At 55.5% G+C, this 22989-nt stretch overlaps 10 protein-coding genes across 10 annotated transcripts; 6 read left to right on the top strand and 4 right to left on the bottom strand.

Moving 5' to 3' along the window:
• Window positions 1-769: 769 nt before the first annotated feature.
• B0H18DRAFT_874440 (transcription initiation protein spt4) lies at window positions 770-1256 on the bottom strand (the record flags this gene model as incomplete). The annotated part of the gene is made up of 3 exons (XM_048040352.1): window positions 770-891; window positions 951-1059; window positions 1122-1256. The coding sequence occupies 3 exons, from the start codon at window positions 1254-1256 to the stop codon at window positions 770-772; spliced, it is 366 nt and encodes a 121-aa protein (XP_047895154.1).
• A 236-nt stretch (window positions 1257-1492) lies between these two features.
• On the top strand, window positions 1493-2502 carry B0H18DRAFT_874303 (vacuolar ATP synthase subunit S1-domain-containing protein; the record flags this gene model as incomplete). The annotated part of the gene is made up of 4 exons (XM_048040343.1): window positions 1493-1590; window positions 1646-1769; window positions 1825-2113; window positions 2171-2502. 4 exons carry the CDS (start codon window positions 1493-1495, stop codon window positions 2500-2502), a joined length of 843 nt encoding a protein of 280 aa, XP_047895153.1.
• Window positions 2503-2932: 430 nt separating this feature from the next.
• B0H18DRAFT_1084365 (uncharacterized protein) lies at window positions 2933-3515 on the top strand (the record flags this gene model as incomplete). Its single annotated transcript, XM_048031778.1, has 2 exons — window positions 2933-2968; window positions 3021-3515. The coding sequence occupies 2 exons, from the start codon at window positions 2933-2935 to the stop codon at window positions 3513-3515; spliced, it is 531 nt and encodes a 176-aa protein (XP_047895152.1).
• A 397-nt stretch (window positions 3516-3912) lies between these two features.
• Window positions 3913-8695, bottom strand: B0H18DRAFT_1117777 (uncharacterized protein; the record flags this gene model as incomplete). The annotated part of the gene is made up of 4 exons (XM_048033652.1): window positions 3913-4619; window positions 4678-5373; window positions 5423-5764; window positions 5821-8695. The coding sequence occupies 4 exons, from the start codon at window positions 8693-8695 to the stop codon at window positions 3913-3915; spliced, it is 4620 nt and encodes a 1539-aa protein (XP_047895151.1).
• Window positions 8696-9914: 1219 nt separating this feature from the next.
• On the top strand, window positions 9915-12741 carry B0H18DRAFT_999621 (uncharacterized protein). The gene is made up of 6 exons (XM_048045576.1): window positions 9915-10178; window positions 10229-10344; window positions 10366-11820; window positions 11906-12016; window positions 12077-12453; window positions 12509-12741. The coding sequence occupies exons 1-5, from the start codon at window positions 9956-9958 to the stop codon at window positions 12302-12304; spliced, it is 2133 nt and encodes a 710-aa protein (XP_047895150.1). The 5' UTR covers window positions 9915-9955; the 3' UTR covers window positions 12305-12453; window positions 12509-12741.
• B0H18DRAFT_236099 (uncharacterized protein) lies at window positions 12427-12755 on the top strand. The gene has a single exon (XM_048037240.1). It carries the CDS (start codon window positions 12550-12552, stop codon window positions 12718-12720), a length of 171 nt encoding a protein of 56 aa, XP_047895149.1. The 5' UTR covers window positions 12427-12549; the 3' UTR covers window positions 12721-12755.
• Window positions 12756-13214: 459 nt separating this feature from the next.
• B0H18DRAFT_999615 (uncharacterized protein) lies at window positions 13215-14613 on the top strand. The gene is made up of 6 exons (XM_048045575.1): window positions 13215-13312; window positions 13368-13581; window positions 13628-13734; window positions 13787-13944; window positions 13994-14128; window positions 14196-14613. The coding sequence occupies exons 1-6, from the start codon at window positions 13219-13221 to the stop codon at window positions 14523-14525; spliced, it is 1038 nt and encodes a 345-aa protein (XP_047895148.1). The 5' UTR covers window positions 13215-13218; the 3' UTR covers window positions 14526-14613.
• A 73-nt stretch (window positions 14614-14686) lies between these two features.
• On the bottom strand, window positions 14687-15351 carry B0H18DRAFT_1117774 (S-adenosyl-L-methionine-dependent methyltransferase; the record flags this gene model as incomplete). Its single annotated transcript, XM_048033651.1, has 3 exons — window positions 14687-14992; window positions 15047-15240; window positions 15297-15351. 3 exons carry the CDS (start codon window positions 15349-15351, stop codon window positions 14687-14689), a joined length of 555 nt encoding a protein of 184 aa, XP_047895147.1.
• Window positions 15352-16091: 740 nt separating this feature from the next.
• Window positions 16092-19936, bottom strand: B0H18DRAFT_999605 (P-loop containing nucleoside triphosphate hydrolase protein). Its single transcript, XM_048045574.1, has 14 exons — window positions 19732-19936; window positions 19542-19629; window positions 19101-19482; window positions 18940-19044; window positions 18811-18879; window positions 18457-18754; window positions 17992-18396; window positions 17738-17929; window positions 17437-17681; window positions 17147-17377; window positions 17079-17126; window positions 16629-17008; window positions 16217-16570; window positions 16092-16164 (listed from the first exon to the last, which is right to left on the bottom strand). The coding sequence occupies exons 1-13, from the start codon at window positions 19824-19826 to the stop codon at window positions 16310-16312; spliced, it is 2799 nt and encodes a 932-aa protein (XP_047895146.1). The 5' UTR covers window positions 19827-19936; the 3' UTR covers window positions 16092-16164; window positions 16217-16309.
• Window positions 19937-20227: 291 nt separating this feature from the next.
• On the top strand, window positions 20228-22822 carry B0H18DRAFT_874533 (alpha/beta-hydrolase; the record flags this gene model as incomplete). Its single annotated transcript, XM_048040357.1, has 6 exons — window positions 20228-20329; window positions 20385-21389; window positions 21444-21999; window positions 22053-22108; window positions 22166-22489; window positions 22550-22822. The coding sequence occupies 6 exons, from the start codon at window positions 20228-20230 to the stop codon at window positions 22820-22822; spliced, it is 2316 nt and encodes a 771-aa protein (XP_047895145.1).
• Between the last annotated feature and the right edge of the window lie 167 nt (window positions 22823-22989).

The raw sequence follows: 22989 nt of genomic DNA, 5'->3' as shown, positions 1-22989 counted from the left end.
TCAAGCCAACGGATAACACGGCGATCTTCTATTTGCTCATTGAACGAGATTCCTTGAGTGTTGTTAATCGACAAAGCGTACTTACAACAGTGCTTCAAGCCACCCGGCACACCAAGTGCCCGTGCGGCTCGAGGAGTGTGGGAGGCCGGACGTCTGCTGACATAGAGCGGATTCATACTGATGCAAAGATGCGAGGTCTGCTTCTGCATTGAATACTCAGGCTCTCGTGTCGTGGCCGGGATCGCAATGACCGTATGCCGGTGGTTCTGTCAAAGGGTGCATGTGCAAGGCTCGCAGGCAGTGTACTTATGACCGGTATGAGAACGGTACATGTGGATGCCGCGAGTTAATCTGAAGTTGAAGAGAAGAGAACGCAAAAGGCATGTGAGTAAGTACTTTTTGCGGTTGCGGAATCATACAGATGAACGTTGAACCTACGCATCACCCTGCAATCTAGCAGCCGGACGCCATCCCAAGTGTCAAATAGTCTCCGGTGGACAGGCCACAAACACGACCTCTGACGTAAAGAAGACGGTCGTATAAGGAGTGTCAAGGGACTCGAACTCACAGAGACTCCATTGGTGTGGAGAATATGGGTGCACTGAAATGTGATGGTCCGCGATACTCACGCGGGCTGACCGCTGTCATCTTGAGCAGGTTCCAGACAGCGAGACCTGCGCACGATCAGTGCTCCATGTCAAGCACTCGAAGACAGATATCAATACAACGAACGGACAAACTCGACAGCAAAATCAATACACAAAAAAGCTCAGTCTTGATCTGACTGGTCTCGAGGGCGATACCGTATCCCCCGTGCCTCCAGCTCTCCCTCGACATCTTCCGGAACGCGACCCTTGACGCGGACAGCGTACATCCCGCGGACGTACGTTTCTTGTCACCAAGCCTCCATGTCAGAAGAGAGCAGCAGTGAGATGCATGATCGGACTCACTTGTTCGCTGCCATGTCGCAACCCAGCTCCGCTCAGGGTCGATGACCGCAATCACACCGTCGAAATGTGTCGTTGTGCATGCCTGGATGCGATCCGGGTAGCCTTTCATCTGTGCACGAACGGACATATATCAGCAAGTGCACATAGACTATCTCTGTATGGCGTACGGACCTGCATGATCTCTTCACAGTTCGGGCAGCCATATTTGCGGAAGTCGCCTGGTGTCTGAATGATCGAGCAGAGGAGACATGCGCGCAGCTGTTTTGCGCGGGGCTGTGGCGGGATGGCAGCTTGTCCTTGCGACATCGTAGCAAAAGTGGTCAATGTAGCTCCTGCAAACCCAGTGCAGATAGTGGCAGACGCAGGGATGCGAGCAGAGTCGCGGTGAAGGACGAAGTTGCAAGCCCAAGCTCAAGTGGCACTGGCAGAGCGCACCATTTCCCTTTCGGGAAGGGCGGGCGTTCCCGATGGCCGAGCGCGCGGCGCCGCGAGCGCATCGTCACCTGCACCGCGACCGCGACGTTCACCATCCTCAGCTGGCCATGGCCCGAAGTGCTCTCTACTGTCTCTTGACTCTGCTCCCGGCCGCTTCGTATGCGTACTCTGGCACGGCTCCTATCGTCGCGTGGTCGTCACACAGGTAGGTCGTGGCTGAGGTGCTCAGTCGATGTCACAAACTGACTGCTTCGCCGTAGCTCGAATGCGCTGAACTCGGCATCCTCAGAAGGATATATCAACCCTGTCGCCGCACTTGAAGACATACTCTTGAATGGCGCGGCATGCCAGCATGATGCCATTATTCTGGTTGACCAGAAAGGCGTAAGTGAAGCGACGCAAGTCACAAGCACTCCTTACTGACGTGCCATCCACTCAGTTGCACGCCTCCGACCTCCGCAACCTCCCTTCCTCAAGCTCTCTCGCACAGACTCTGAACAGCGCAGTCTCTACCCTGGAGCTGCCCTACGTAGCCCGCAGCGTCTCGAACCCATTCTCGAGCCTCGCCGGGACTGTCGCTGACCGCTGCGGAGCACGCGTGGTCAGTCATGCACCCGGCCAGGCCGATACTGCTCTGAGCGGGAAGGAGAAGCACGTCGTGTGCGTGGAGATGCCGTCTCTGGACGGTTTCGAGGGTGCAGACAGGAGGAAAGCTGTGGCCGAACACGGTGCGTCGCTTCCGCTTTGCGACCGACTCGCCCACTGAGCTCCTTCCGCTACACAAGACGCTAGCCTCTCTTCCGCCCTCACAAAACTCGCAGAGACGTTCCCAAGTCACCTCGTCGTCTACGCAGGCTGGCACCCTTCTCTCCACGTCCGCCAATCCTCCCCCTTCACCTCCAATCTCACCTCCACCGCCGCCTTCGCAACGCCGTCAGGAGGTATCCTGGCCCGCTACCAGCTGCTCACGCCCGGCCTCATCCTCGCGCTTGCCGTTGGCTTCTTCCTTCTCGTGCCAATTGTGTTGATGGGAATCTCTGCCCTGGCAAGCATCCAGTCTCCCCTGCAGGGAGAGGCACCGAAAGGCTACATCGCTTCGGAGAAGAAGAGCCAGTGAGGTTAGTGTTCGTGAGAGGATGGGTATCCATTCGACTCAGTGGCCGCCTATGGCGGGTTGGTGCGCATGTAACGTACGGACGTGTGTTCAGCAATAATGACTAACTATTCCATTACCGACCGTCCGCTTGTAAAGGGTCGAAACTAGTTCTCCCGGATGCCTTCTGCTTCAGTCGCAAACGTTTGAGCGTCGGTCGCCGAGACTGGGGACTGGAGATCGTCGTCGGGAGCCCGACGGCGGCATTCCGGGCCGAGCAGCGCTCCATGTTATCCTCGTCCTCTCACCAAGCTGCACAATCCTCCGGCATTTCCGCATCCATGTCTCCCCCTGACCAGAATTGATGAGCGCATGCATATAACTGACCAGCGAGACTCGACGGTGCTCAACACCCTCGCATAGACTGTCATCCTCTTCAGAGGAAGCGCGCAACATGGCTTTGGTTCCCATTCGCCCACCGCCCACCGATGTACGTCCCGGCGTACCACAGCCGGCACCAGTGAACTGACATCCTTTCCCAGCTCGCCGAAATTGCCACAGAAGAGGCGCGGTGCACCTTCACGCGCTTCACCGCCGAGACCGCCTGGACGCTGGGCAGCATGCTCCGCACGCGCCTCCGCCAGGCCTCTCCCAGGCCCGCCGTGGTCAACATCACGCTCGCGAACAGCGACCAGCTCCTCTTCCACGCCGCGTCGGGCTCGGGGACGGCCCCAGACAACGACCAGTGGGTCGCGCGCAAGCGGCGCGCGGTCCTCCGCTGGGGGGCGAGCACCTGGGCGCTGCACAACAAGTACCGGGGCGACGAGCTCGCGTTCGCGGGGAAGTTCCAGCTGGGCCCGAGGGGCGGGGACTATGCGATTCATGGTGGCGGGTTCCCGGTGCGGGTGAAGGGCGTGGAGGGCGTCGTGGGCGTGATTGTGGTCAGCGGGCTGACGATGCAGGAGGACCATGAGGTGATTGTGGAGGTTATTGAGGAGTATCTGCAGAAGGTCGCCAGCGGGGAGATCAACGACTAAGAGTCGGTCGAGCAAGTGGTCATCAACGTTCCTTGTATTTGTATCCTCGTCGGCATGGTACTGTAATGTCACGGCAGTACACATGGAAAAGCTGGCCGCTGAAGGAAGCGTGCGTTCTTCTAAGGCCGATGTATCGGTAGAGTATTGATCAACAACGAAAGCGAGTGCACGCTACAGACACTTGCATTAGGATTGAGTGCCGAAGCGCTAATATACGAAGTCCCTCATTGCGTTGGTGCTACAAACAGATGTCCCAAGAAATGTATATGTACAAGTGTATGGAGATGAGTGAGACGCAGTGCAAATTGTAACAGGAAGAAATCTCTACATGAATTGCGAAGAGCTAGTGAACGGGTCGTACCTAACGTCGTCCCGAAAGAACCGAAAATCCGAGTCTTCATACATCCGCAGGACCTCCTGTGAGGGCCATTTTCATCGATTCCAGCGCAGCCAAATGCAGCGGCAGACCCGCCTGATCGCGAGGCTGCCACCGCGCCTGCGCCAACACAGCAAGCGCATGATAGTTATGCGTCACGTCGCGCAACATCCGCGCGTCCTCCGAGCCCCCGTTCGCGGCCCCCGGGCCGTCGTCGACAACCATGGCATCATCGTCTGCAGCACGCCGCAGTTGGCTAGTCGAAGTCCTAGAGCAGACGCTGTGCAGCTGGGTGATCTCGACGCTGCCAATGGACGTATAATCCGTGCCGGCAGGGACGTTGATCAGCATGCTCCGCGCGAGGCCCCGTACTGCAGACTGGTCGTACGCAGGCGGCCCCTCATCCTCCGTGTCTTGTATATGCGGCAAGTCGAGGGAGCCAGGGTAGATGCTGCTCATCTGGTCGAGACTCAGCGCGGGAACACAGCTCGCACACGGGGGCGGGAAGAGCGCGTAGGTTGCTGACATTGTGTCTGCGAAGACATGTCCGGAGGACCCGCGAGGAGGCGACCTAATGGAAGAGGGGTGGTGTGAAGAAGAGGGGCGCTGGCCATCGGCCGGGGCGAGGAAGGTCAAGGATCTTTGGTGCTCCACGGTGAGCAGCGTCACGCGCATGGGAGGCGCTTCGACGCCGCTCACAACAGCGCTGTCGAGGTGATGTATCCATGCTACAGATCGGACTGTAAGCCAAGCTCGTTCTCAGAAATAGCAAAAAGCGCGACGAACCATTCAATTCCATACCGCCCATCGGTCCCAGCTTGGCTACAGTGAGCCTCCACTCCACATTCGCCCGCGCAGTGCACGTCCTCGCAAAGGACCAGACCTGTTTGACGATGAATGCATCGACTGACTCGTCCGGTAGGAGCCAAGCCCCAAGTTCATGCGAGTCCCCCCGCTCATCCACGCCAGCTGCGAGCAGCCATCGCCTGCAAGGCGTGACCAGATACCCTATATGGTACAACATATGACGATTGACCAAGTCCAAGGAACCGGGGCGTGTTTCGAGAGTGAAGGTAATGGTGGCCGGATCGTGTTGCGCTAGCGCGGGTTTCCTACCAGGTAGAGCACAGGCCAGACTGAAGGCAGGTGCTTGGAAATACGCCCGCGTCGATCCCGTGTGCACGGCTAGCTGCTGAGACACAGAGCGTTCAACAGGCTGTAGCAACCTGTCATATACAGCTGCAACGAATGGCTCGAGTCCGTCGTGATTGTATCGGGGATCAGACAGAGCTCCAGCTGGGAAAGCTTCCGGAACGAAATGGTATAGAATCCTGAAGTCCGGATACGTTTTCGTGCAACGTTTGACTGCCGAGAAGAGTTGGCGTAAGAGAGGAGAGTCCAATGCAACGACCGAAGAAGGCGCGACGATGTAGAACACGTATGCTGTCGTTGTTGAGGCTGCGAGACCGGACACAAACTTGACTAGGATGTAAATCAGCACCGGCCGTGAACTATCATGGTCGATACACACCTAGCGTCTTCTTCAGCGAGTCGAACTGGACAGGGGCGAGGCCTGCTCTGCTGCACATCGGTGCCATACCTGCAATGTGTGTCCCGTAACTCTTCGCAGAGTAGGTCGCGGAAATCTTGTCCAGCCACTGGCTGGTTTCGGCTTCCTTTCTCTCGCCAGAACCCTCGAAGAATACAAAGGCCGTCACATCCTTCCTGCCTGCTCTCGGACCCAGCCCTATCTTCTCCCAGAAGCGCAAAGCGGTCGGCAAGACCTGAATCAACGAATCGGATTTCCCGATTGTTAACATCGGAGGCTCCAGAGAATGCAACGATACAGCAAAGCCTGAATCGTCCTGTACAACTGAGACAAACCAACCTCGTCAGTTTACAGCTGCATGTAACATTGAGCTTGCATACCTGGAGTGCAATACTGCTGAAGAGCCACGGGAGACTGAGCGGTCTTGATGCTCTCTAGGAGTCGGCCTACCCTTCGGACATCCGTCTGCCACACCTCGTACGAAGGTTTTAATGACATCGACGCGGCCGCCGCATTGGCGCGCCACGCTTCTGCCCAGACGTTGTTCTCGACAATCTCTTTGACGAGAATCTGTACCGCCGCCTCCAGTGACTTAGACTTCTCAGACGTCGCACCCAGTACAGCAGCGGGCGAGACAGGTGTAGGTGCCGATACAGGGCCTGGACCACCAGTCGTGCTGCTGACAGCGGATCCTGGAGGCCTCAGAGGGCCGCTCAGTGGAAGCAACCTACCATGATGAAAACGTGTCTGCAATAACGTAGGGCCAAGTGGTAGGTAAGACGGTGGGGGCGTAGACGGTCGCATTGTCGAAGCTGGATCTTCATCGTCTGCCAATACGTCCTCGTCCTCAGATTCGCTATCCGACCTCGCCTCATCATCATTGACAGGAGACGGTACGCTTCCCTCCCATTCTTCATGCTCGCGCATCCAAGCGGGCGTAGTGTTCGGCCGGTCCTGGTCGTGTCCCTTGCGCTTGAACTCGGTGAGTTTCTTTATCACGCCGATCCTAGGATCCGTGGCAGCGCTGTACTTCAACATCCAACCGCTACTCGCCGGCATGAAGTGCATGCTTTCGACACCGTCCTCGGTATCCGATGGGCTGGGCAGCGCAAATTTACCAAAGGCATACTTGCTGTCGGCAATGCGATGCCCGTGTGCAAAAGGAATCGGTTCGAAGATGCTAGGGCCGATACCTAAATATCGGCCCTTCAGCGATATGGGGCCTTCCGGGGCATCAGAGATATGAACGCGAGGTGTCGCCGGAGCGGATTGCGTCGACGCGCTTCTTGTGGGTGAAGGAGGAATCAACTCCGGAGCAGGAGAGATAATGTCGCCCGCGTTGCCGAACAGGTGGGGAGTGAGGCCCTCGGTGACGAGACCTTGGGGCCAAGGGGACCGATTGGTGAATACGGCGGAGGGCGGTCCAGGACCAGATGCGCTCATGCCATCGCCGACACGCTGGGGCGAAAACCCAAGAGGGGCAGGACCCGCTGTTGGCGTCAGGCCTTCTCCGGCTTTGATGACGTTCTCGACGCTCGCCGCTATCACAGGGGCTGTAACGCGGCTCTGGACTGAAGGCGCGTCGAAGAAACTGAAATCGTCGTCGGTGAAGACCCCCATGCCATCATCCATGTCAAAGTCGCCTACGACACCCGCCCCGGAACGCGAGTTACCAAATGCCCCCATGCCTACGGTGAAATCCATGCCAAGAGCCATGTCGACGCCCATGAAGTCATTAGACGACGGACCTGCCCAGCTGTTCATGCCATCTCCGAAACCGGCGAAGGGGTCGAACGCAGCGAGACCGTCTTGCGGCATATCTACAGAGGACTCCGGCTGAGTAGGGTGTGGGACTACGTTCTCGGGCCCCGTGTCCATTGGCACCTCAGCGGCAGACGGAACATCGCCTGTTGGCGGCGGGCTCCCTTCTTCAGCCGGAGAGAACAGTGAATCGGTGGACGACTCCTGGGAAGAAGGGAACAGAGGCTCTGCATCCTGGTCCATCGGCGATTCCTCAGCAGTGGGCACAGGGTCGATGTCTGGCACGGGCTCTACGGCCTGCTGAGTCTCAGCGGCAGGTAAAGGGCGCTGAGGGGTCACCGTTTCAGGTTGTGGAGGGCTTGAGGCAACTGGCATCCCGCTGAAGCTGCTCGTGCGAGCTCGAATGCTGGCGTTCTCCTTTTCCCGTTTCATTCTTTCGCGTTCACGCTCCCTCTCCTTGGCGACAATGTCCACGTATCCGCTGACCTCACTGACGACCGTTTGCAACGAGCGTGTGGAGGGAGTCGACAGGAGCGTCATCCCTCGAAACGCCCGCGAGGAGTCAACCGTCGCTGGCGATCTCTGCACCGCGGGCCGCCGAGAGATCGTAGCCGGCGGCAGACCCTGTTCGGGGGGTCCCTGTGCTCCTTGAGATGGAGTTACGTCCCGACTGCTGTTGCGTGTGGACAAGGTTTCTGCTTTCCGATTTGCGAACGCTGCAGGTACGGCTGGAACAGGAGGCGGAGGGGATGCTTGCAATTGATTGGGCAGCTCCGGAATGTATGGCAAGGGTGTCCGGGCGTGTAGAGAAGGGGAAGTGGGATGATACGAGAGGCAGAGTCGCACTGGCCAGATGATCGGCATGCCCTTGTCTTCGCCTTGCTTGTTCTGCACAGAGAGCCAAGCGATCATGTATGTGGGTCCCTCTTTCCCCGTCGTAGAGCCTGTGCTATCGCGAGGGACCGAGGGAGACACGTCGCCTTTCCAGTCGCCTGCACCCAGACCCATCAAGGCCTCCTGGAACTGGCCCGTAAGCGCGGACGTAGGGCCAGTATACGTGTTGAGGTAGTACGCGGGAACGCCGTAAGGGAGCAAGAGTATCGGCGCCCCGTGCGGAAGCGGTGATGTCTTGATGAGCGGGAGGTAGAACGTCGGCCTGAGTACGGGGTGTATGATCAGCTGTGCCCGAGAGGAGGAGTAGCACAGTTGGACCTCCAAGGAGCTGTAGATCAGCGGTCGCGTGGGTGTGGGATGTTCCCAGCCTACGCTCCATTCGGACGATGCTGGGGATGGACCGAGGAGGAAGCCATCTTTGTACCGTGTCGCCAGTCTGTGACTCCGACCATGCTTGGACGCCTCGGTGATGTCATCTATCAGTCTGTCGCGGACTGCGTTCAGGAAATAGTGAAATGGGAGGCGAAGCGCTTGGCGTGGTACAGGTGAGCAGGAGAGGGGCTCAGGCAGGGACGTGCAGGATTCAGGCATGCCGGACATGGTATATCTTGGGTAGAGCAAGCGGCAGAACACGGGTACACAGAGGATGGTTGAAATGCTGAGCACTCGACACCTGCGGGAGGGAATTGCGTCAGCCATTTGCATCCAGCTGCTTCGCAGGACAAGGAATGAAACCGGTCGGTAGATGTGCTCTCGTGAACTGACTGTCACTCGCGTTGCCCATCGGGAGGTATATTTTGACAACGATTATCTGGCAGCATTGTCGTGCACCGCGCGTCTATTCAATAGCAAGACTAGACCCGAGTGTATTGTCTGGCTGTCTTCGCACGCAGAGGCCTCAACAGCTAGACGATACGCAATCACAAATGCCGACGAAAAATTCGAAAGACGAAGAGAGCCTAACACTCACGAAGTAGATCATCGAGCTGCAGAGCAGCTAAGGCGCTCTGGGCCTCGGAAGTTCGGTCTACCGACCCGAAGGCGAAGACGTAGAGGGCGGACGCATCCCTCGATATGTGTACCGCAGGAAGCAATGAATGAGGATGTCGTGGCCTGTGTCCCGCGCTAGCACACGTCTGCGGGCGTGTTCGATGCTGTTGAGGTTGTCTGCCCTCGAGGGGTCTCCGGAGAACACAGCATAAGCAATCAGAGGGTATTCCGGCAGGGTGATGGCTGAGGCTAGCAGAGGCGATTCTAGAGAGATATGGGGCGGAAATTGAGCAAGGAAGGACGACCCGGTATTGTCTTGTGGGGCTAAGGATGGCTTCGGCGTCGCCATATTGATTGTCCAACGAGGGATGGTGAGGTCTGTCTCCAGAGGAAGGGCCGCTGATCCTCTTGAATGTCAGAGATGCTTCAGAAGTGGATGATAAAGCGTAATTAGGCTGTCCCACGAGCGTAGACGGCGCTGGCGGAGGTGAGGTCGCGTGTACCAAGTGACATGATTCGGTTCAGACGATGTTCCGTCTGTAAGAATTAGCTGGCAACACTCTCAGGGCGGTGTCGAGACCATCTCGGTGAGGGCATTGTCGTAGAACATCGCCTCGACTGGACGACGACTCGCGATCCAGAGCAGTCAGTGGCTAAGTGCGACCAATCGTTGTGGCCTGATATTTGTGGCTGGATAAGTGGTCGGGTGTGTGAATGTATGAGCCGAACTGGAATATAACCTACCATATTTGGACTGCTTGTTCCGCGCTTGGCCATCAGACGCGTGCCACATTTTGCTACATTTTGACGAAGAGCCCAACAACTTGAACAAGCAGCCCGCTGCCTCGTCATTCCCCCACCGTCTCCAAAATGCAGCCTACATCGCGTCCCGCGTCCACCTCTACGCGTCCCACTGCCTCGCCCAACTCAAGGCCGCAGCATCAAGTCAACACTCAGACAAAAGTCTTTGATACCTCCCATGGTCGACTCCTTTGTATTGCAGACATACGCGGTCGTCTTTCTGCCCTCAATGACCTCGCGCGAGAGGCAAATGCATCTGCTATCATTCACACTGGAGACTTTGGGTTCTTCGGTGAGTGGTCAATTCATCTAACTCCAATCTTGTTCTGAGCATTGGTACAGAGGCCTCAAGTCTGGACAGAATCAATGATAGGACCCTCCGCCACCTCACGATGTACTCGCCGCTTATACCAACCGCGCAGCGGAACCACCTCCTCTCACCAGAAAACCCTCCGTCGGTCATTCGGTCAACGGTCCAGGTGCAGCTGCTCTCCGAGTTCCCGTTGCTCCTCTCCGGTCAAATCAAACTGCAAGTCCCCGTGTACACCGTCTGGGGTGCTTGCGAGGACGTGACCGTGCTGGAGAAGTTCCGGGCTGGGCAATACGACATCGAGAACTTGCACGTCCTTGATGAGGCCACGACGCGTTGCCTCGACATCGGTGGCGTGAGGCTGCGTCTCCTCGGGCTTGGCGGGGCGCTGGTGCCACACAAGATGTTCGACAACGGAGACGGGATTGCGACGATTGCGGGTGGGCAGGGCACAATGTGGACGTCGGCGCTACAGATTGGTGAGCTTGTGGACACAGCCCAGCGGGTGTTCGACCCCACGGAGACGCGTATGCTCGTGACGCATGCGAGCCCTGGGCGGGAGGGCATCATTCACCAGCTCGGCCTCGTGCTCAAAGCGGACCTCACGATCTCTGCGGGGCTGCACTTCCGGTACGCGTCGTCATACAACGAGTTCAGCGTGCAGGGCGACTTCGAGGGTCTGCGGCACAAGCTTCTCGTCGGCAAGGAGGGCTTCGACAAAGTTTGGGAGAGCGTGAAGACGCAGGTGGACGCGGTGATTGACGAAAATCAGCGAGTGCTGCTCGACAAGGCTCTCTCAGTTGTCGAGCGGATACCCCCACCGACAAACCAGCCCGGGCCAAACGGGCAGTTCGCCCAGGAGGAGCCTGCATGGAAAAATTGCTGGAATTGGAACCTCTGTGACGCGGCATACGGCTCACTTATCCTTGACATCAAGGATGGGCGAGTGAGTGCGGAACTGAAGAGCCAAGGTGCGCAAATCGCTCAGACTTGTAAATCCACTACTAACCCGGTGTCAGGGTTCAACTACGCGTATCGCCGCACTGTAACGCCTTCAACGTCTGGACCGACCCCGGGTTCTGCTACATCCCCGTTGACAGTAACTGGCACTGGCAGCGGCGGCGCGGCCACCCCTACGGTGGCCACCAAGGGATCAGGCACACCCGTCCCCGAGAAGTCTGTACCGCCTCACATGAACGCTGCGAATAAGTCCGCAACCTCGACGCCTCCCCCGCCTAACGCGCCTAGCTCGGGCCGAGAGACGCCAAAAGACGCCAAAGCGAACGGCGGTCCGAGCCCAGCGGACAAGGCTGAGCGAGAGCGTGCAAAGAAGGAGCGGAAGAAGGAGCGGAAGCAGCAAGAGAAAGCTGAGCGAGAGGCGGCTGCCGCAGCTGGGAAGGAGAAGGAGGGCGGCAGCAAGCCCCCGACGCCGTTGCCAGAGGCAGCGAGTAGTCCGCCCCCTGCTCAGCCGAAGTCCGGCAAAGGCACGCCCGACCTCCTCGATGGCGGCCTGACCTCGCCAGCGACCGAGAGCACCGGTGCACGGACTCCGACAAGCCGGCGACCGCCACGGAACCCCTGGACGATCTTCATGCGTCTGTCCGAGCCCACAGGCGAGCAGGAAGTGCGAGAGTTTTACGGGAAGCGAAGGCAGGGGTAAGCGTCGATACGGCCGGTGTGTGTTCGTGTGCTGACAGCTGCCCTTTCAGATTATCAAAGTCACCTACCCTCAAAACTTTCCAGGACGCCAGCAGAAGATGTGCTACGTGGAATTCGGCGACGAAGCTGCGATGAAGGCTGGTCTCGAGAAGCAAGGCGAAGTGAGTTTTAGCCTCACTCCCGAGCTATTGTGTTTATTCTGACCGTATTTCTTGTTACAGAAACTGAGGGAGTTTGTCCCGGAGCTCAAACAGGCCACAGACAAGGAGTCGCGCAATGCAGAGAACGGCGGCCCGCCACGCGGAATGTTCCGTGGTGGCTTCCGCGGACGGGGCGGGTACGCTGCTCGCGGTCTGTCTGCCGCAGGACTGACGAGGGGAACCGGATTCGAAAGGAAGGGCAATGGCGACGCACCATCCGGCGCACCAAAGCCGTCAGAGGGGTCATAGGCTGATAATGATGAACGCTGTTACGTATTCGTATACCGGGCTCCTTTCCGCTACTTAGTGTCCATGGTAATTCGAGAACCCCTCTTTGACTATGCACTCATGATTCTCTTCCTATACCATGTTGCCAGCGTTTCGTCTGGCTGACATCGGTGAGTAAAGCTTTGACACAAAGTCCGATGTTCTCAATTGACGTTTGCTTCGCAGATTCGTTCTTGAAGCTTTGAAGCTTAAATGGGTTGTCACGTATGCAGAGCCGACCATTCGCGCATTTCATTCGAACTATTTTGACATCTGCGACCTTTGTGCAAAACCGTTTCACGGTTTCGTTTGTGTACTTCGATCCCGGATTATTAGCATCGGCTTTTGCAGATGGTGATTGTTCCAGGGTATTCAGTCCCGAACGGTTTCGCAGGTAGTTCAAGTACGTTATCTTGAATCCTTTCTGTAGTCGTCCTGTCATGACTGCATGGTGAGTTCTATCGACACGAGGACTATCACTGACAGGTGAAGAACAGTATATGTATTAGTCTCAATCTTGCATTGCACGGTATCGCGTCGACTGTCATTGGTTGTACGTTCCATCTATCTCGTTCAGTGTCATTTCGATGCATCATAGACCGGAGCCATGCTGATTGTTCGCGACTGACGTTATGCAGCCTAGCAGCTATTGCACCTGTTTGAGGCTGACGCAGCTTGTCAATGTAAAGTCGTCGTGCCCAAACAACGGCACAAATGGACAGACAAATCAATCCATAGGTTACAATTGACGTACGTGTAGAGTCGTGTCACTACTTACTTATCCGAATCGTGATTAGGCCATCATCAGACAAGGCAATTTCTGAACGTCAGTTTGAAAACTCGTCATCACCCCTGCTCTGCACCTCAGACCAATCGTCTTTGGCTTTAGTATGGCCATGTCTCGAGTGCATGCGTCGAAGCGGTCACAATCACGCCGTGCAGACGTCTTCATATGGTGGCCTTCGACTCCTACATCTGAAATTATGGCTTGTGCGCTTTTGCGCATATTTTGTGATGAATAGTGTTGTCATAACACTCTATATAGGTTTCAGCTCGGACATTGTTGGTTCCGTCACGGGCAGTACTCTAGTCCGCTGGATCAACATGATCTCCCGCCTTGGTGGGGTCGACGCAATGGAGGTCAAACGTGTCTCGTGGCGACGCAAACGCCCTTTTAGCTTCCGTCCCGAACCTCTCGAAACTATCCCGATCTCCGATGTTCTAGGCCCCGGGGACTATGGTTGTTACTACATGGGTAGGTATATTCATTCATGCACTTGAAAGTTCTTGGCTTACCATGGTCAGATCGGCGATCCTTCATTCCCTATCACTTCCCTTCAATGCCTCCTACTCTGTCGTGTCGCTCGAAGCAAAGAAGCAGATGTTTATCGACATGACACCAACACCCGGCAGTGCCGAGAGCTTGAATTAGTGAGGCCCTCAGAATACGAGTCATCTCGTTAGCCGCTTATTATGAGATCACCCAGTACAACATACCAGATACACTCCGCGATCAAGCTTCTGCGCGTGACGAGGGCAAGTGTATCTTTACACAATCCGAGTCGGGAAGTAGCCCTGTAGATGTGCATTGGATTTATCCCCCGGCATGGTCCGCTACGTGCGTTTTCTTATCAGACTCTGCGTGGCAATAACTACTCACGACAGCTTTAGATCACAACCCTGGGAGTAGAGAGATCAAAGCTCTTACTCAGAGCCAAAGGTTTCCAGGACGTCGACAATTTGGTGACTATGCGAAGCGATATCTACAAACTGTGGCACTCGAATGCGTTCAGCGTCGATGTAGATGTGAGTCGTTCGTTACATCTTCACTCAGAGGCTCCCACTCAACCGAGGTTTGCTAATGAGCCGCCAGGGTGAGTACCGAGTCCGAATATTTGACGCAGCGGCCATAGGCTGCGGCCTGCCTTCTCGCCTTGAGAAAATCCCGGCGGGGACCAAGTCAGGCGACTTCTTCCGTGAACACTTTCGTCACACCTTGTGTGTTCACTTCGTTGGCGGTGACATTACTGCCGACTATTCACATCGGAAAGTCCAGGAATTTCTCGAGGAGATGGGCCTTGACGAGTTTGACGGGGAAGCTACGATTGAGGATATCAATCTCGAGGACGAGAGATGGCAAACAGTGATCGGACAGGAGATCCTTGAGGACGTGATGGAGAAAAAGCTGAGCGGCCTACAGTGATCGGACATATAGGTCGTCGAAAGCAAGGGCTGAGATAGTCCTACAATGTGGGTTTGTTGCACTATCTCAAATGCACTATCTCAAAGGCACAATGTCTGATTCGCGACACGAAGGCTTCTATTCAGATGAGACTGTCAGCACTCTGATTTACATACTACTAGTCACAGAGGCTTCACGCCACGGGTGAGGAAAAGTGTGACGGTATGCTCCTGTATGGCCAGGCCAGAGACCAATTCCTGCATCTCGAAGTCCACAAGGCCAGCTGCGCTGAACATGTCCTTCATTCGACCTTCGTTGAACCCTCCCCGGTGAGCAACGTGTTTGTACTTCTCTCCCTTGACGAAGTCATTCTGGGTGCTATCCGCGAGGATGTCAATGATCAGCAGCGACCCGCCTGGCTTCACGACGGAGGCAAGAATCTTTGTGACGTCCTCTGGCGAGCCGAAGTGGTGATACGCCATCGTACACTGGAGGATGTCGCAATGAGTACATGGGGAGCTCGAGAATGACAAAGTGCTCACCAGGACTACGTCAAACTGCTGCGTGAAGCCATCCAGCTTGCCGTCGCCTCTGAGCACGACGCAGAGCGAGTTCAGCTTGTCGGACAGCCCGTGCGTCGATGCCTGTCGGTTGTATTGGTCGACTGCCTTCTGGCTGACAGTGTCGACGCCGAGGATCGACTTGACGTGCGGACTCAACTCACGGGAGAACAATCCTGCAGACACAGTCCAGTCGGTCATTAAGCCTCTAGCATGACAAGATGACCCTTACCAGCGCCGCACGCATAATCCAATACGGTCGTAGTCCTGGCATTGAAGATCTGCATACTTCTCGCGCATCCCGGCAGCGATGCGCCGGGTGGCGTCTACAATGTCCGGGCGTTCGAACACGTTGGGTTCTCGTCGAAGTACTGCTTGTTCGCTGCCGCGTAGTCATGGCCGTGGCCATGTGGGGCGTCGTGTGCGTGCGTCTGAGGGTGTTGTTCGATCATTGGTCTGTGCAAAGAGTGCACTGGTTTGTCATGCTCAGGCTCTGCAAGGCCCCTTTATACGCCCATGGGCCGTTAGTCCGACTACCGTAGCGGTCCCGAGTACAATCAGTGCGCTTGCGCAGTGCACAACACACCATTTTTGTCAGGTTCCTTGGCTGCCTGGGCGCTGCGGGTGACAGGAAGGCGATTGTATGACGGTAATTGAGCGTCAGGTATGACTCGGAGAATCTGCCAGTGAAGCACCCTGCTCACATTTATTACGCTGGGACATGACCGTTTTGTCGTGCTGCTGAGTAGGCGGTCGTGTATGATGACTCGGATATAGCAGGTATCGAAGACAAGGATAGAACTAGTTACTTGCATGTCGACGTCGATTGGAGACTCGGTCACTGGCAGACAACCTGCGAAAGGATGGCCCGAAATCCTATCACCACCCGCGCGCACTTATGTGCTAAGATGGTCTTAGTATGTGTGTGTGGCTATCCATACCTGACTACGGAACGTACATCAAGCGCAGCCATTCGGCGCATATGAGTCGTTTGCAAAGGACTTTTCCCCGCAGTCGACGTCAAAGATGGGCGTGAAAAACGTCTTCTCATATCACACACGGAGGGGGCCTCTGACATGGCAGGCCCCTACATATGCGTACTGCTTACGGATGAATCAGACGTTCAATACATGATTCAGGAATATACTATACAATTGGTGAAACAAGTGATGCGGCAGGTGTGCAGTTCGGAATACACATGATTCGATAACTGAGACCGTTAGATGGCAGTCTTTTACCAGTGGCTCACGATGGTGCGGATAGGTCGACACCGGCGAGGGACGCATTCATCAGCTCCATCCTCGCCTTCTTCAGGCTCGTCTTCCTCCCTATCAACTCTTGTCTGCGGGTAACGATATCGAGGTCTTCAACGAGGTACGTCGCGCAACGAGCCGCAGCATCAGGCTTCCCGAGTGCCAGGTCCTCGATGAGATGCGGTTGTAGAGCTTCAGCAAAAGCGAAGAGGAACGTATGGTCGATGGCAAGAGGGATGTAGTCGATGATGCGCTACGAAAGGATTCAGAGGCCGCCCATCAAGTAACGCGGTTAGCGACGGGGAACGTACCTTGTAAGAGACCTGAAAGTAGGCTCGCACTTCCGCCATGACGTTCAGTTCTTCCTCATACTCGTCGGGCGGATGGAGCTTTCCCAAATCATCCGCAGTAAGTCCAGTGTAGCCTAGCTTCGCCAATGCCGAAAGAGCCTCCGCTTCCAGTCGTACCCGCTCAGGACCGTCAGAGGAGAAAAGAGCCGATGAAATCGGCGGTCGCTGAGAGCCAGGGGCGCCAAATACCGTCCCGCTTGCACTTGATTTTGGACTGAATCCGACAAATCCTGGAGACGGACCACACACTGAAGGTTTGGATTTAGAGGTCTCGGAAGTCACTCCGAACAGGGTCGCGCCACTGCCCCCATCACCGAAGTGGAATGCAGTTCGTGCGAATTCTATTATTTGTTGTAATCGTCAATGCCTGCCAGTATATTGATCTCGTCAGCGAGACGCGCTCTGACTTACCTTGGGCAGAAGTCGCTTGCACTGGCGACTTGAAATTGGCGGCTGTTGCTGAGACTCCCTCGCAAGACTCGGATGTCCATGCGCAGACTGCCCTTCCAGGTCTACTGACCTGCCTTGAGGATGCCCTTGCCTGTTCACGGACAACAGCGAAGGAACGGAGTTACCTGCTTCGGGTCTGTTGGCAGCAGCCGCCAGATCCCCACCAAAGTTCACCCTAGCCGGGATCGGAGTACTCGGCCGCAGTGGATGGGACAGATAACTTGTAGGTTTTGGCACAAGCTGTGCGAACGGATTTCCAGCTGCATGGGCACGTAGGTTAGGAACATCAATAGCAAGAATGAGTGAGCATAGTACTCACGTATGTGGTTCCCCTCGGCATCGGATGGGTTCCCCAGAGGAGCTAAGTCGACCCCGGGCAAGCGATGCACATCATTGCGAATCTTACCCTCACGTATGTCCTTGTAACGCGCGAGCGTCTTTGCCGTCGTATCTGATAGATAATGGGTATTCTGGGTGAAGGGCGTACTCTCAAACTTGAGCAGGGTTACGATCTGCTCGAGTGTCGCAGTGCGGCGAGCACCTAGTAAATCCGTGATAGCGGCGCTATCATCGTTATGAATCAATCACTGGTAACAAACATCGAGAACAGTGGCACATACTCAACCGTGCTTTCGAGTTTCTTGAAACGTCCAAATCGCGAACGTATCAGCTGCGAAAGTATGTATCTGAAATACCTCTGAATGCGCTCGAAGCAATCTATGCTTGCTTGCTCCCATGTTGCTTGAAAGGATCTAATGAGTGCCGTCTTCGCGGGATACGGAACGTTGAATGGGAGCTCGCGCGTCGTGGATCTGAGTAACACGGAACGTTTCTCAGACTTGAATTGAATGACCACACAATCCGGCAGACGCACCTCTGGATGTGGAGGCGCATATCGCTCAAATACATGGCTTCGGTACGCGTCCCATGATCCGTGTCTGTCTTTGTTGGTTCCTCATCTTCACTGTCTACATTGACTAGTCGGCGGGGGTCGGAACTTGAATTCGCAGGTGCATCCTCGGCCGACAACAACGGTATAAATCTTGGAGCGGTCGAGTGGATGGCACGCTTGAGGTTCTCGTATTCCTGCCTATTCTTCTGTACTAGGCACTCGGTACGTGGTCCGCCATCAACGTATGAGTGAACGTCCCGATAGAACAATGTGAGAAGGCGGAGCACGTATGACGTCTGTTCGCCGGTTATCTGCTGTGGCATGCTCTTCAGTTCCGTGTAGCAGGCAGCGAGCTTATCGTCGACATCCCGTTGGAGCTTAGGTATACTGTGCGGAGTTATTTTAGCAAGCTTCACGTATATTTCAAGGAAACGACGATGCACTTACACGCTATTGATGATGTCGGTCAACATGCCGCTAAGATACCTCACTAGGTTGTTAGTCCCGAAACGTTTCTGTTCCACAGAGGTGTTCCACGGTGCCATGTCCGCGAAAAATTGCACCTCTGCTTCACGTGCCTCTGCAAATGTGATTCCAGCAGAGCGTTCTGCATCGTCGGGCTGGCGTGTACAGTAGTAGCCGTGGCGAAGACGATGCGATTGAGCTCGCCCTTCAAGGATGTCGAGCCAAAGCTGTTTTGCCTTGATAGAGCCGGCGCCGAGGGTATCAGGTTTGGTCATCACGCCTGGTAGGGAACGTACAACGTGAGGTTCCAAATTCAAGCCAGGTTTATGCACATACCTATTGTTCGCGAACCGTCCCGGTCCGCCTCACGAGCAAGTCTGAGAGCTCGTTGATTCTCGATATCATCTGAGAGGCGAGATATCATCATTGTGTCATTACTCCTGTGCGAAGTGCAGTGGGACATACCACTCATAGGCAATGCAACCACGATCAAGCATGTGCCAGATATGTATGTCCGAACCATGCGCTCAACAGAGAGAACAACATTCTGGTCAGCATTCTGTATGATTCCTAAGTTGGCTATTAGCCACTGGTTCCTAGGAAAGCCACTGACATAGCCTGCTTACCGGGGAGGTCAACAAAGGACAGATCAGTTAGGTCGGGACCCGAGATGTCGACGCAGACTACGTTTTGAGAGAACGGTACAGAATTTGAGGAACCTTGAGGTTGCACGTCGTTTAGTTTGGCTGTATCCATGACGAGAAATCGACTCGGGGGTATTTCAGCATTCAACACGGCGGCTTGAGCACGCCTGAGCATCATTTCAACTTCGGCTTTCTCTGTCAGTACGGCGCCAAAAGGAACCTCCTCGACGTTGTTCCTGCGTCTGCCATCCGAATGAACCTCCCACCGTATGGATATTTGACACGACCATGGTTTGTCCGATGATAGAAGTCGGCATTCCATCGGACAACGAGTGCATGTGCCCGCATCGCGTGGCACTTTAATCTATGCACAACGCTGTGAGCGTCGAGTATATGATGGACCAGGTAGAGAAAAGATCAAACCCCGGATATGGCTTCTATCAAGCTGGATTTGCCCGCACTTTGATTACCAATGACGACGATGCGCGGTAGATCCAAATGCGCATGTGCCCTACCAATCCAGTGTCAGACTCATCTATTGAACATCTGGTGATAGCGGAAAGCTCGGAAGTCCTCTCGGACGAAGGTATTATTCCAGTACTAGGAGACTTACCCAATAGCTCGTAGTTCCTTTGTCAGTGTGAGCAACAGCTTCCGGCGGCGCGCGTAGCCGCTCTCGGACGACAGATTGACATCGCGACCAGACATGAAGCCCAATACGGAGTCGATGCTACGAAGCTTGAAGGAAAGGGCTTTGATGCGAAGATACAAAGAAGTTAGCTTGAGCCACCGGCACTCGAGTGGCAGAACATCGACGGTCAGGTTTAGTTACAAGGGCGACAAACGCGCGGCAGGACGGATTTCCATATTGAGCAAGAGTTGACAACCACTGGCAGTGGCGGTTTGGTGGCGGTACTTACCGGCTAAACTTAAGCGCTCTTCGCCGGCGAGAATCACATGGTTGGGCGATGTGGCTGCTTGGTTGTGGCTGTCGTGTGCCAGTCGGTCGTGTTGTGCAGTTGAAGGTGACATCGACATGAGGGACCCTTGAACTGATACCACCAACTTAACGTTGAAGCGGCCCACTTCATGCCTACGCATCCTTGACAATGTCTTCAAAATGGGATAAATGGAGCCGTATGGGGCTTGACGTCGCGTCGACGACGACAATGTTGGGCTTCTCCGCCGCCAAAGCGGGTACAAAGCTCGGCGTACGTTTCTGCAGAGCTTCCATCGTATCACGCATACTAAAGAAATTGATTACAGTTCTCTATCACACGGGGCGTCGCGTCAACTGCTGTAGGCTTGACTGGGACCGTGGTCGACCGTGCTCTCTTCGGCGGCAGCATTGGGGCCGGTGAAATATTAGGCGGTGCGGTCTCTACAGCAATATCTGCAATCGAGTCGCTTGCTCTCGCACCGATCCTTTTTGGAGAATCTCTTACTTCTACCTCTCTGATCGCTGCGCATTCTACACTGTCTTCGCTCACGACTATATTCCCTGGCAGTGACGAGGCTAGTTTTTCGCTGGCTAGTTTTGTCCAGCTAGTTCGGAGGGAATGGTCTGAGCCTGCGGATAGAGATGGACTACCGGAGGAGCGATACGGAGTGGTCAAGATAGCGAAGGCTCTCATGGGCTGGGCGACATTGCAAGGCGTCACCAGCGAGTATCAGGAACGGCGATGGTTCCAGGTGTTGCGGGAGATTCCCGTTCATGACGAAGTGCAAACGCGACGGAACTCTGTAGACACTCCTGAGCGCCCCAGAGAACGCAAGATATCTGAAGTTCGCGTAATGTCCGACGTGGTCTATCCAAGTCACGGTGGCCAAATCGTGACAGCAGATATTGGGGAAGCACCCACGTCTACTCCAAGCAACTCGCCGCTCGCAGGCTCGAGGACGTATTCCGCGGACCTTTCTAATACACACCAAATGAAAGCGACCAAGCAAACTCTTCGACGTTTGTCGAAACTCGTTCTAGGCGGCTACGGTGGACCAAGCCTCCTCTTCTTCGGTGTATCCCCTTGGCCTGAGTCCGGGCTAGGATCTGGCGTCACCGAGAAGAAGCAGGAAGAGCTCAAACTCGAACATGCAGTGAACGCATCGGAGGAGGAAGTCAAGGACAGACATCACAAGGTGACCGTTGATGAAACACAGTCAGTCCCCGGCAAACCGTCATACTCGTGGTGGAGCGTCCTCCTAGGACGACATGATCATGAAATTTTCATGAATTACGCCAAATCACACCCGCATACCCCGGATGACTCTTCGGTGCGCTTGTTTACTGGCATTCTTCTAACCCGCTCCTAACCCTCTCCTGCATAGCAGGGAGCTTCGGCCAGTGGTGGGTCCGAGTCTCTGCCCTCCGTGCGACCACCGACTGCCTTTGTTGGGTCCGAGAACATGATGCCTCGCTTCTGGGTGCTGACCGACCACGTCCGCCGTGAAGTCGTGCTTGTCATCCGCGGAACGATGAGCCTGAACGAAGTCGCAGTCGATCTAACCTGCGAACCAACACCGTTCGAGCTCCACTCCTTTCCTCCCTCGCCAACGCGAGCCAAGCGCACAGGCAAAGGGCGAATGGCGGATCTGGCAGAGGAAGATGCGGACGTCTGGAGCGAGTTTGACGAGGAATTGGAGAGCATCCCTGGGTCGTTTCCGATCGACATCTCAACGCCTCCGCCAAAGACGAAACCCCGACAGGAATTTCCTAGCTCATCCTTGGGAGACGAGACGCACAAACCCCGTGAACGGAAAGACTCTGAAACCACCACTTATCTTGTGCATGGCGGCATACTCAAGATGGCGAGGGCGATGGGCGCTCCCGGGAAGCCTGTGCATGTTGCAGTTCGGGATGCGCTCAAACGGAATCGTGGCTACTGTAGGTCTTTGTCACTCAATCTTACGCATGCGTGCTGACATTGCATGTTCAAGCGCTTGTCCTATGCGGTCACAGTCTCGGGGCAGGCGTCGCAGCCCTTCTTGCACTAGTGAGTAAACAATGCCGGTCTTAGAGTTTCATCTAAGGACCAATGCGTCTAATATAGATGTGGGCAAACCCATACACCCGTCTCACACATCAATACTCCGGACTCCCCCGGCGGCGTATGGTATCGGCGTACTGCCTAGCCCCTCCTTGCTTGACTACTCCTGCTCTCGGAAAGATAGCGGCCGACTCTGGGCTGATCGTGTCTTTCGTTTACTCGACCGACATCATTTCTCGCCTTTCGCTCGGGAGTGTGCGAGACCTCACACGGTGTGCAGCCTGGCTGTGCAAAGCAGAGGATGAACATGGCGAAGGCTACTCGAAGGTCACGAAGCGCGCGCTGAGGTGGAAAGCCGGGTACGGGAAGGAGGGATACGAGGAGTGGGTGCGTATTATAGTAATTCCGTACGATATATATGTGCGCTGACCATTATGTGCATTGCAGTTCCTCGCTATGCGCAAGACGCTGGAAGCCAACATGCACATGACGCAGTTGTTCCCTCCGGGGCGCGTCCTCTGGGCGATGCGCGACGGCGACCTACATCCCGCTCACCGTCTCCGCGACGCTGAAGGGCAGCCCACGAAGGGCGGGGACAAGGTGCGGCTATTTGAGGTCCTCGACGTGCCGCGGGCCTTCGACCAGGTCGTCTTCGCGGGAGACATGCTCAGCTCGCATATGCCGCACCAATATGATCGAGCGCTGCATGAGTTGCTTTGATGACGGGTTCGTGTTCGGTGTATCGATAGACTGGCTATAGACGGATGACTCTGTAATGTTCTTCATGTTCTTGTTGCATTCTGATGTAGCCGTATGCGTATTGGGAGCGCGATTGGCGATACTTATAGTAAGGAGCTATTATTACTTACTGGCGTTCATTGTAATCC

The sequence above is a fragment of the Fomitopsis serialis genome (assembly GCF_022376445.1).
Source record: "Fomitopsis serialis strain Sig1Antser10 chromosome Unknown B0H18scaffold_22, whole genome shotgun sequence".
NCBI classification, from domain to species: domain Eukaryota; kingdom Fungi; phylum Basidiomycota; class Agaricomycetes; order Polyporales; family Fomitopsidaceae; genus Fomitopsis; species Fomitopsis serialis.
Note: the sequence above shows the minus strand (reverse complement) of the source record. Positions and strands in the feature narration are given on the sequence as shown.